Genomic DNA, 12,846 nt, shown 5'->3' with positions numbered 1-12,846 from the left:
TCATATTCCCTATTGGAAAAGAAAAACCGCGTTTTCCCTTATTCAGTACCATAAGTAAATCATAATACTATATGGCTTTAAATTACCACTTTTTAAGGGCTATATATAATAGTAGATCTTTTTCACTACGGATATTATCATATATTAACATCTCACTGTTAGATCATTCTTAAAGGCTCGCTTCATCTTCCTACCGAGGAAAGGTAATGATGTTTGCCAAGAAAACAGAACAGAAGTTCGGATGCTATTGTAATGTTTTTGCTGTTTGGTCTCGTTCTTCAAGATGGCAAAAAGCTTCAAAGTGGTAAGAAACCAAGTTTACTTGTATTAGAAGGTAATGGTTATATGAATTTTGTTCAAGTATCTAATTAATAATATGATGTCTTATTTGCAGCAAACTCCATATCCAGAATCTGCTATGTTCTGTCAAGGTGCAACGAGCACGAACAGAGTGTATGGTCAGACAGTCCCGGTCCGATATTGCTCAACTCGTTCCTTACGGCCGCTTTCGTGAAGCACTTCCTAAGGTAATATATGAGAATAAATAATCTTATCTTAGTTACCATATAAATTTGCTTATTTCACAATATATGAGAATAATCTCGAGGATCTTGCCTTATGTTAAAATTTTCCTTAAATCAATCTTGTAATTGAGGTTTTAAATTGAAACTGTAGGCGAAGCAGTTCTATGAAGATGAGAGAAGGCTATTAGCTTACGATCAGGTCAAGTACTTGTGCACATCTATATTGCAGAGTTTTTCTCCCCTACTTCATCAAAGGTAAGTGGTTCTTGATAACTTGCACCACAAGGTTTCATTGAAGTTTAATAGTTCCAGAACCTAAGTCACTTGTGTTTCTCTCGACAGCGATGTTCATCTCTTACCGGATGAAATGAAAGAAGCAATGGCCGGACTGATATTTGCCGCATCAAGAATCGGGGAGCTTAAGGAGCTACAAATCATAAGGTGCTTGTTCGTTCAAAGATTTGGGCAGAAGTTTGACAAAGATTGCGTAGATTTGCGTCCAGGGAACCTAGTGAGCTCGGAGATAGTTAACATTCTAGACACGACTATGCCGCAAGATGCAATTAGTCCAGAGATCATAATGGCAATTTCACAAAAGTACCAAACCGACTTCATTACTTCCGTGGATTCAATAACTGAAGATTCAGCTTCACTTAATAATCTTGGCAATGCTGATTCTGATACGCTTGCAAGGAGAAAGAAAGTCACGAAGGAGAATCCAAAGTGTCTGCATACAGATCGTGGAGAGTCTCAAGAAAGAGATCGGTCAAAGTTCATGAGATAAAAGTTTGATTGTGATTGTGGTTTTGCTTTGATGTTTCCACTAAAACTCATGTATTGCTGATAGTAAAACTACTAAAAGAACAAAAATAATCTTTTTATTTTTAGTTAGTTTTAGAATTTAGTATGTTTTGTCTTGCTTAACTTATATGGTGGTATCATACATTGTTTATATTGAGATTCATCTTTTGTTCTTATAGCGAGTGGAACTATTGAACTGAAAGATTTATTTGAGTCCCGAAAAAATTTGGGGCTATTGCTGATTAAACGTATAAGAGCAACTACAATGATAAGAAACCACATAAGTTTCAAGAAAAAAATACTCTTTCTGTTTTATAATAAATGTCATTTTAACATTTCTTCTTCTTACACAAAAAAGTTACTTTAGAATTCTAATGCAAATTATACTTACTTTCAGCTGAAAATTAATTGCAAACTGCATTGATTTTATAAATAATTTTATTTATCTAAAATATTATTGGTCAAAAGTGTAATTAATAACAATTTAAATACATTTCAGTCATTTTCTTAATTTGTGTGAAAAATCTCAAAGTGACACTTATTTAAAAACGGAGGGAATATTAGTATTATAATTATTCAATTATGTTTAATTTTTTCTTAGCCAACAAAATCACTAATTTTTGCTTACATGATGACATGTGTCTTTTGGGTATACTAGTTTCTAAAAACCTCTAAGATTAGAACTTTTGGTCTTTTCTATCTTAATTTTTTTTTTCTTAAATACGTAAAACCTCTCTTAATACTCATTGTTGGAACTCCTTAGAAGTCTAAGAGCATGTCCAATGGTTAGAGCTCTTGATGGGTTCTAACCATTAGTTTAATTATTAAGTGTGTACTTTATGAAATTAAGAACCCCTGTTAATATAATTAACTTTGTGAAAGACCAATGGGAGAACCCCTTTGAGGTTCTTAAATTTTTTTTTCAATTATTGATGAAAACCGATTAGTTGCACTAGGTGCAAGTTTCTTACTTGTAGCTGAAAATACAACCAAAACGCTACTACATTTCACTAGCTAAGATTAAAACTCTCTCACTCTCTGTAATTCTTATGGCATAGAGTTTGGAATAAGTGGCATTACTTGTATCATGGCAAAGACAATGAGCACGATGAGAGCACCGAACAAGAATGGTCCGAGGAAGTTGAAGTCATATCCTCTCTTAGCAGCCTAGAAGGTGTACACGGTGAGGGAAAGCACCACAACCGTTGTCAAGATCGCTGACTCTAGAATCACTTTCCCTGTTCCAACACACAGAAACATACATTGTACGTAATGCAAAACAGAATCGATGTAATTGAACAACAAAGGGAATGATATTTTACCATTGGTGAAGGCACATGTCAATCCAACGACAAAAGCCAGAGCCAAAGTGAACACCCCCAAGAAAAAAAAACAAGCAAAAACATTTAAAAAAAAACATCAGCCATGTAAGTTTCAGAGTCGTATGCTTACACTTACCTTAACAGAAATAATGGCATGGTCAAGAAGAGGAAGCAGATTAGTATGGTTGAACAGAGACCAAACACGAATCTCCTCCCGCACCAATTCTAGCTGCTCCTTGTTCTGAAGGGACCTTCAGGAAAGTCAATGTTAAGCAGCCTCCTCCCCTGCATCCAAGAAAACAATGACAAAATCAAAATCTGATTTATTCACAGGTGAAGTTGATTAGTAAAAGCTTATTTGTATCACATTGTCATACTCATACAGAGAGAAAAAAAACACAAGGAATCACCTCAAGTTCAGCTTCAAGCTCCTCCTTCTCGTGTCCGGTTGCAATGGGCGTAACATCCTCCACCTTCTTCTTCGCTATTGTCTCCACTGCAAAGTAAAAGGGTAATAACAGTCATTCACCACGCTCTTGCACAGATTCAATGGTAAAAGAGAACAACAATATACCACCTGATTCAAAGCTGAAACAGCGATGGATGACGGAAGAAGACGAAGCGCGAAGCCAACGGAAGGAGAGAGAGACAAACACATGAGGACCAACACGCAACTGACACGAAAGGGTCTCTTACCATCTCTAAAAAGCCCAAAATAAGCACCGGTTCTTCTTTATTTTGGACTTTTTCATTTTTTTTTTTTTTGTTCCTAAACCCATCTAAGAACCCCTTGATGGATGTGGTCTAATGATGCAGTGTGTATATATTGAAACATATATGTATTATTGTTTTGAAAAGGTATTTGGTTTGTCAATACTATTGTAATATAAAGTTTGAACTTGTAACTACCTATTATAACACTAAAACAGCCACTCAAGCGAGCCATTAAATGGCCACCCATGCGAGCCATTAGGCCAGCTCCAATAGGGCATCAAAACACTGATGTAATTTCATCTCTAATAGAACACTAAAAATTACAGCATTCTTCAAATTTGGTGTAGAGTGAATAGTGTTACACCAAATTTGGTGTAACACTATTCATCACACCAAATATTTATTATACATATTTTATTATATTTTATCTAATAATATATTCAGTTATTATCATCAAATAATATAGCTCAATTGTTATTATTAATTAGTTCAAATTTGTAACTAAACATAAATATATTGTATTATTTGTATTTTTAATTATTTTTACATAACAAAAATATTTTTATTTTATTAGTAATCACTATATAATTATTATCATTTATTGTATATTATAAAAAAATAAAATATCATAGAACTTTTATATTTTATTTTTAATAATATAAAATTTTAGTTAGTATTTTATAAAATGCAAAAAATAATATAAGCTGAATACGATTAAAATTCATATTAAATTTAAAATAAGCACTCCAAACATAAAATAAATATATTATTTGTTATGTGCTTTTCATAATTAATAGTTTGTAATTTTTAATATAATATTTTATATAAAATTAATACATTAAAACTATAATATTTTTAAACCAAAATATAAATGTAAATAAATTTTATAAACATAAAACTACAAAAAATTAACAAACATAATATCTAAGTGTGATAAAATAATTCAATTACCAAAAATTTAAAATATAAAAGTGATTAAACTGAAAACATCAAATAATATATAATATTACTTTAGTGTAAAATTTGGTGTTATGGTTGGAGATGACAAAAAAATGTTTGACACCAAAACATCAAATTTGATGTAATTTTAACACCAAATTTGGTGTCATAGTTGGAGATGTTTCTACTTACTATACATTGAGAAATATCATTTTATATTAAAAACATCCATAAAATAACAATTGTAGAGACATGCAGTATGTAAATGCCAATAGAATGTTTTCAAATCTAAAATATAACTAGAGCTTGTTCCGCATACCCGCGCGGATTTTGATTTTTACTTTTTTTTAAATAAATTTTAATGATATTTTTAAACACATAGTTTATTTGAATATTTTTAGGTTTCTACGAACTTATCCGGACCTGGAAAGATACAACTTGAACCCCGTCTGAAAAATTTATAATATTCAAATAGAGTTTAATTTTAAAACTCAAAAAACCTGATATCAAAAAGAATTGATTCATACTCGAATTGGTAAATGGACGTCCATACCTAACTAATTAATTCTATAAACAAATAAAAATTTATTTGTTAATTGGTTTGAATTCTTGTTACGAATGAATCAATTTCATTCAAACATATAAAATTATTATAGTTAATACCTAAAATAAATGATGTCGAATTACTATAGTAAATAAAATGAATGAAGTAGCTAGGAAGATTGAAAAAAAGAAAATGTGATAAAATACATAAAAATATGTAAATTATGTTTTATACTTTGTAATAAATGATGTCGAACTAATTAGAAAAAAAACAATAAATGAAATGATTAGAATTAGTTAAAAAGAAAGAAAATCTGTAAGAAACCAATTAAAAATAGGTAAATATTATTTTGTATTTTAATTTAATAGAATATATTGTATTTGAAAACATGTGATTCAAACTAAAGGCCTGAAAGTGTACTTGGCCTAAGTAATGTTTCCTCCAAAACCAATAACAAACACCGCATCCGACATGTCATTGGCGTGGAGAAACATCGTAATAAATACATTCACACTGTGGAAGTTCCCTTAGTCCAATGGTTTGACTAAGGGTTCATTAATGCTTCTACACCAGCAGGTCCAGGTTTCAATTCCCGGAGAAAGCGCTTTATTAAACAATTATGCAAGCTACGGAGGAAATGCTTACAAGAGATCTTCAACATGGTGCAAGTAAACTCGGCCAGGCGTGATCTTCGTAGGACGGCTCAGGTGATGCAGTTAGGCGTATATCTTTAGAAGGCAGGTAGTATTGTCGGTTGTCAGATCGTCTATGTAATATTTCTCATAATTGTAATATCATAATAAATCAGCGTTAAAAAAAAATACATTCACACTATAATAGACACGTGACAGCTTCACAATGGTTTGATAATAAGTATGCTAACACGTTCACACAATATTCATAAATATGTTCACACTATATACTTTGTATTTTTAATATAAAACTCACATGCATGGTTCCAATAAAACTTTAGATTTTTCTGTTCGAATCAAAACAAATAACGAATCAAAAGCTAAACTATATATATATATATATATATATTATTTTTATTGTTTACAGATAAAGTTCGAAAAAATATTTATAAACTTTGATTTGATTCGTTATCCGTTTTGATTTGAACCAAAATATATGGATATTTGTAACTCTACGAAGCAAATCAAATACTAAAATACAATATAAAAAAAGCAAATTACAAATACCAATATTTTTAGGAACAGATATTTATATATATTATATGCACATATATACATATACGTACATAATTATATATATATATTATAGTTTATATAAGTTTTACAATATTTTTATGAATTAAATTTTTTATATTAAGTATTAAAATTTAAAAAGTTAAATAATATTTTATTTTTGTAATAAAATGTTATTATTAAAATTTTCAATTATTTTTAAAATTTTATTTTATCTACGGATCATATCGGATATTCTTTAAAATTCTAAATCATTTCGGATATCAGAGTCATCGACTATCCATGTGGATAAAGATTGAATTCACATGAATGTCTCCAAATACCCGGATATTCGATATGTCTCCACCTCTATTTACGATACAATTTATTTTTCTGTATATGAAAAAAATTCACTAATGTCAACGCCTTTTTAATTTTTAATTTTTTAATTAATTTTAATTTTATATTTCCTGTATTATTTTAAATAAAAATATCATTTAATATTAATTAACAATATCTTTATATATTTGTCAACTATTTTTATATACTTTTACAAACACATACATGTGCACCTTGATGTGAGCACCTTGTAACTAAGTATTTACCACAACTGAAGTATCTATTATTTTTTGGAAGTTGAAATATTTTTTTCTTAATACTTCTTTCACTACCGACCAAATTGTAGTGAAATGATTTGTCTTAATAATTTTCTTTTCTTTTTCTAGAACTATTATCCGTTTACAAACTATGATATGAAGCCATTGGTTCGACATGACGACTATCTAAAATTCATAACATGAAAATAAACAGATAATAATATTTTTTTATTTTTACCAAAAAAAAACTAAAAAACCAAACATTCTAACCGAATAAACCAAAATAAATATTAATTTAAATAATAGTTATATTTTAGGAGAATAAAAACCAAAAAAATAACTTAAAACCGAACTGATATCCAAATTAAACAGATTTAATGTGTTTTTGTTAAAAATAACAAAATTAATAATCACATTCCGCGCAAGACGCAGATTATTACCTAGTTGCTAATTATTAAGTGCCCATATTTTAGAAAATATTAACTCGAAGAAGACACTAATAAAATAAAAATAAACAAGTGACGTGTAATCTCCAACTCCCCAAAATGGGAATCTGATAAAAGTAACTGTCAAAGATCTATGTTTCGTTTCTTTCTCATCTATACTTTTCCAGGAGTCTCCAGCTTGATTTTGATGTGTATCGTAACGGATGTTAATCGGCCGTCCTTTGTCAGCTCGACGCTACTATTGTTATCACCACATGGCTAACACATATCAGTAAACATGAGATTTCGTTGCTTCACAGCCTTCACTATAAGCATAACCAATAACAATATAGATAATGTTATTGAAAGACCTATCTCTTTCTTTTTGAAAGACATCGTTGCCCGACAAAACAAATTCGCATTATATAATACGTTTGCTAGTGATTTTTAAAATCACCATTACCCTACAATATTCGTTAGTGAAAACTGATATATACGTTTGTATAATTCTTTTCCTACCAAAAAATATTATTTTAAATCACGTTTTATATAAGATAATGTTGATACCTAATATTCATATATATTCATCTTCATCTTCGGATTCCTTTTTTCGTTTCTATTCTCTTTTAAGAATATGAAAAGACGTATAATATGCACAAGTTGGTACTCAATATGATAGATGTATCTCCAAATTGATCAGAATATTCGGGCCGATTGGTAATGGTCGTACCTTTAAACTTTTTGCTGCAATAAAAAATCTACAGATTTTTTGCCGCGGCTTTAGATTTTATTGCTGTAAAATTTTATGCAAAACACTAAATAATTGCTTTGGATATTTGGGGGTGATTGGTAGTTGCTGTAGGTACTGTCCACAGCCATATTTATTTCTACAGTAACAAATTCAGAGCAATCAAGCTTTAATTTTTTTTTGAAACCACAGCTCTTGAAATAATCTACAACTGTACAAGCGCTCTGCATAGCCAAATATCCAAAGCAATTTTTTATTGCTTTCCATAAAATTCTACAGCAATAAAATTTAAAGGCACAACAAAAAGTCTACAGATTTTTTTCTACAGCAAAAATTTTAAAGCTACAGCCATTACCAATCAGAACTTTTGTCTCTGCAGAGCACTTGTACAGCTGTAGGTTATTTCAAGAGCTGTGGTTTCAAAAAAAAAAAAGTTTGATTGCTCTGAATTTGGTGCTGTAGAAATAAATAGAGCCGTGGACAACACCTACAACAACTACCAATCACCCCTGTTAATTAGCTTTTTAGGGCATAGAATATTCTATTGATGCTCTTATCGGACTACCTTTTCTATATACATGAAAATTTTGATTAATCTTTGTTGTTTGTTATGCACAGGCTAATAATGTGAATTCATGCGTACTGCACTAGTTTTTAATTCTGTTTTCTTTAAACAAAGGCTTGCTATATATTAAAATGCCTAAACAAAATGCGTAACAATTGCTCTTTCAAGTCTGCCGACCCTGATATTTTGGAAGCTTGCGGCTGTGTCTGTGTACAAATTTGGGGACCTAAATTTATTTCGGGAACCTATTCGTATGTAATTTTTTTTTAAAAAAAATTGGAAGCCTATTAAAAATGTTTCACTACGCATTCCCTAAGACCGGCCCTGCATACAGTTTAGTAGAGAATGATCAAACATACCAGTTTAAGGTTACAACAAACCAGTTTAAGGTTACATTGTAACTAGCCTTAGCCTAAAAAGAGCATAACATGTTAAGGAGAAATAATATCAGATATATATGGACTGAGATAGCAGCATATATAATATTTCCGCTTTTGTAACCTTATAAATTTATTTTGGATTACAATTTTCATAAATCGGTCCAGCTCCAAAACATTTTCGTCAAAGCATATTTAACGTTTTAAATGATAGTAGAAAAGTATTATGGAACATTACAGGTTGTTTTAATCTTGTAATCTTACGAAATTCTTTGTTTAGGTTAACTATAAACTATATATATATATATATATTAGGCTGATTTGATTTAATTAAGATCGTTCATCGCTTTTATCATCAGGGATTCGTCATCTATTGTACAACATGGATTGTGATTAGGCCTGGGCACGGTTCGGATATCCGGGTTTTTGAAGGTATTTGTGATTTGTTTCGTACGTCTCGGATATCTAATTTTTCGATTTGCTTTCTTCGGAAAAATACGGATATTCGAAAAAACGGATATCCGGAAAATAAATAGATATTTGCAGATATTTATGAATACTTACAGATATCTCATCTGTTTTGATTAATACAAATAATATTAAAAATTTCATACAAATTTGTTTTGTAAAATATTTTTTTTGCATGATATATAAGATAAAAATCAAAAGAAGTAATGAATCTACATATTTTGTAAATTTTTTAAACTTAGTTAACAATTATAATAAGACAAAACTTAAGAAAAAAGTTATAATTGTCATAAAATTTTTCACTTCCTTTTATGTAATACTTTTATATAAGTAATAATGTGAATAGAATTTGTTAAATCGTATGTTAGAATAATAATTATATAATTTATACATTTAAAACTTTAAATATAATCAAGATATACATGTATTTATATATTACCGGATCGGATCAGATTTCCGCTTCTCAAAATTTTAATATTTGTGATTTGCTTCGATTTTAACGATATTGATTTTTAGTATTTGCTTTGTTTCGAAGGTTTACGGATATCCGGAATTTTCGGATCGAATCGAAAAGAATAACGAATCGAATCAAATTTAACGGATAAAATGTCCAGCCCTAATTGTGATTATAGAAGTAGCTCATAAATCATGTTCCAGATAAGCTAGCTATAGTTCTATATGGTAGGAAAAAAAATCGTAAAGTAGCATCACAGATTCAACTCATATTTCACTGGAGCATTGTAAAAAGTAAGTAAACTTTTGACAAATTCATGAACAGAATATTGGTGTCATTGTTTATCCAACCAAACATTACTTAAACCCACATGTAAAAGGTTGAAATCCACGTCACCAAATTCTTTTATACAACTCTCTCTCTTTGAGCCTAATTTTCCGGGTGTATACTTTAAGATATATGCATGACACACACGTTATGATATATGCATGACTTCATCGCGAAAAGGAGAAGAACAAAGTCTAAAAACAACTTTGACCAACCCATTAGACGTTTATTCGAAGAGCAACTATACAATGTAGTTAATTAACACTAGACGCCCCGTGACACGAAAGCTATTGAGTGAAAGAAACCCCAGTTTCTTAATTCTTTAATAACCTAGAATCATTTACAGCATCATGTACGTGTGAATACAAGATATCAAATAAAATAAAACCTTCGTAGTTACAAGTTTATGTTTCAACTTCCACACACATATTAAAATATCTTGGAACTAATTAAAGTGTTCTTAAACCACGTGCAAAGAAAATCAGAGAGAGGTGAGTTTGAATCCATTTTCATTTCTCAACCACAAAAGCATATTATTTTCTTATATAATTGCTGCAGACTTCAGACTTGCAGTATATATACTCTCGTGTTGAGTATACACAAACTGATCTGTTGTTGCAGCCTATCAAACTTTACAGTCTGGTTAATTAATTTTGAATATTTAATAGAAAAAATCGAGATTATGCATTTTATCATCAGCTCGTGTTTGTTCCTGTCTTTCTCTCATTTGTAACGCTTTTTGACGAGGAAAATGTCCCGCCTAACTTATCTCATAAACAATGGACACGTGCCTTTTTGTCATAGTTTTCACTGAAAAATGCTTTACCGTGAAGTTGTGAACTTACCCATCATTCACTTACACGTGTCTTTTATTCTTGATAAAAAAAATTGCATGTACCCAAACGAATAGTATTTTCTTATTTGCACATATTATTTAAATACATTTCATATATTGATGCAACTCATGCAAGAAATTTACCGCGTAAAATAACAGGAAAATCAGAAGAGTCCTAACTTGGAGTTTGTGTGAATACTGATCCCTAACAATTGGGAAACCTTTGACAAAACATTTCAAGAAACAGTAAATATAGAGGCGCTATACAGTCACAGAAAGTATTAAATTAAATTACCAATATTATATATCAACTTTCTTGCATAGGTTCAACGAACCCAAGTGATCGCATAAATCATGACGCCCTAATTGATCCACGTGTCATGATAAGCTCAAAGGTGGGACCCATATTGAGGCCGCACGTTAACGAAGATTGGGCGGCGCGGCGATGTTGGACTCTTCTGTATCTCTATGCCTATATAATACATGCGCAGACACAAGTTGCAGAGGTTCAAAAGTTCAACAAAATATCAAGAAACTGAAGATATTTTATTTTATCGTTAAAAAAAGATAAATAAAAGAATGGGTATTCAAGAACTTGACCCGTTAGCCCAGCTTAGCTTACCACCGGGTTTCCGGTTTTACCCTACCGACGAAGAGCTGATGGTTGATTATCTATGCAGAAAAGCCGCCGGTCACGACTTCTCTCTCCAGCTCATCGCCGAGATTGATCTCTACAAATTCGACGCGTGGGTTTTACCAAGTACGTTACGTTAACCGGGTCGGTTCTGTTAAAAACCAGAGATAGTTTCTGTAGATGTTTTATAAGTTATAACTAAGTTGTGTTGTTTGGTTTTTGTAGGCAAGGCGTTGTTCGGGGAAAAAGAATGGTATTTTTTCAGCCCAAGGGACAGGAAGTATCCGAACGGGTCCAGACCCAACCGGGTTGCTGGGTCCGGTTATTGGAAAGCAACCGGTACGGATAAGGTTATCTCGACCGAGGGAAGAAGAGTTGGTATCAAGAAGGCTTTGGTGTTTTACGTTGGAAAAGCACCAAAAGGTACCAAAACTAATTGGATCATGCATGAGTACCGTCTCATCGAACCCTCTCGCAGAAATGGAAGCACCAAGGTAAACTAAATAAAAGTATAGTATTAGTTGTATTTATTACTATCTTTTTGTTTAATTCCAAATTTGAAACGTTTTTCTTATAATGATCATTTTTCTAACTGTCCAGCTTGATGATTGGGTCCTATGTCGAATATACAAGAAGCAATCAAGCGCGCAAAAACAAGCTTACGGCAATCTAATGACAAGTGCAAGTGAATATAGCAACAATGGTTCGTCCACGTCAACTTCATCTCACCAATACGACGACGTTCTTGAGTCCTTGCATGAGATAGACAACAGAAGTTTGGGTTATGCTGCCGGTTCATCACACACTATTCCTCATTATAATCATAGACCGGGTTTAACCGAACAGAAAACCGGGTTTCTTGATTTAGCAAGGGAACAGAGTTATAATTGGACGAATTTTGGTGGACACAACTCGGTCCAGGAGCTAGGACGGAATCTTAACATTCCAAGTCTCCGTTACGGCGACGGTGGTGGCTATTTACACGGTTTGAAGACAAACGAAGAAGACGATAAGACGCAGCAACAACAAGCTGAGGGGATTCCTCGGTTTAATAACTCGGGCGTGTTGGCTCATGATCAAAGTTTCAGTGTTGACCCCGTTAACGGCTTCGGGTACTCGGGTCAACAACCTAGTGGTTTCGGGTTTATGTGATTGTGTAATGGTAACGTACACAAAAAGAAAAATTATTATATTATTTTTGTGCGAATCAGATTAATTAGTTAATTGTGTGTAATTTTGAATTCTTGGGGGTTAGCTTAGGTTCCACTTGTATATTCGTCTTCATTTGTCCTCAAAAATACAGTTTTGCAAACTTGTTAGCTGGATTCTCATCATTTGTATTAATTAATTGATATTTTATATAAAAAAATTAGGATATTGGTACATTTT

At 31.5% G+C, this 12,846-nt stretch overlaps 2 protein-coding genes and 1 long non-coding RNA gene across 3 annotated transcripts; 2 read left to right on the top strand and 1 right to left on the bottom strand.

Moving 5' to 3' along the window:
- Nucleotides 1–241: 241 nt before the first annotated feature.
- Nucleotides 242–1,308, top strand: LOC106292282. Its single transcript, XM_013727884.1, has 4 exons — nucleotides 242–304; nucleotides 395–527; nucleotides 676–779; nucleotides 867–1,308. The coding sequence occupies exons 2-4, from the start codon at nucleotides 456–458 to the stop codon at nucleotides 1,306–1,308; spliced, it is 618 nt and encodes a 205-aa protein (XP_013583338.1). The 5' UTR covers nucleotides 242–304; nucleotides 395–455.
- A 923-nt stretch (nucleotides 1,309–2,231) lies between these two features.
- LOC106293675 lies at nucleotides 2,232–3,300 on the bottom strand. The gene is made up of 4 exons (XR_001260587.1): nucleotides 3,225–3,300; nucleotides 3,058–3,143; nucleotides 2,648–2,932; nucleotides 2,232–2,563 (listed from the first exon to the last, which is right to left on the bottom strand). It is a non-coding gene; the product is annotated as an uncharacterized LOC106293675 (long non-coding RNA).
- An 8,021-nt stretch (nucleotides 3,301–11,321) lies between these two features.
- On the top strand, nucleotides 11,322–12,627 carry LOC106344058 (NAC domain-containing protein 55). The gene is made up of 3 exons (XM_013783439.1): nucleotides 11,322–11,583; nucleotides 11,683–11,951; nucleotides 12,058–12,627. The coding sequence occupies exons 1-3, from the start codon at nucleotides 11,403–11,405 to the stop codon at nucleotides 12,607–12,609; spliced, it is 1,002 nt and encodes a 333-aa protein (XP_013638893.1). The 5' UTR covers nucleotides 11,322–11,402; the 3' UTR covers nucleotides 12,610–12,627.
- Nucleotides 12,628–12,846: the final 219 nt, after the last annotated feature.

Source organism: Brassica oleracea, chromosome C5, assembly GCF_000695525.1.
Source record: "Brassica oleracea var. oleracea cultivar TO1000 chromosome C5, BOL, whole genome shotgun sequence".
Taxonomy (NCBI): domain Eukaryota; kingdom Viridiplantae; phylum Streptophyta; class Magnoliopsida; order Brassicales; family Brassicaceae; genus Brassica; species Brassica oleracea.
Note: the sequence above shows the minus strand (reverse complement) of the source record. Positions and strands in the feature narration are given on the sequence as shown.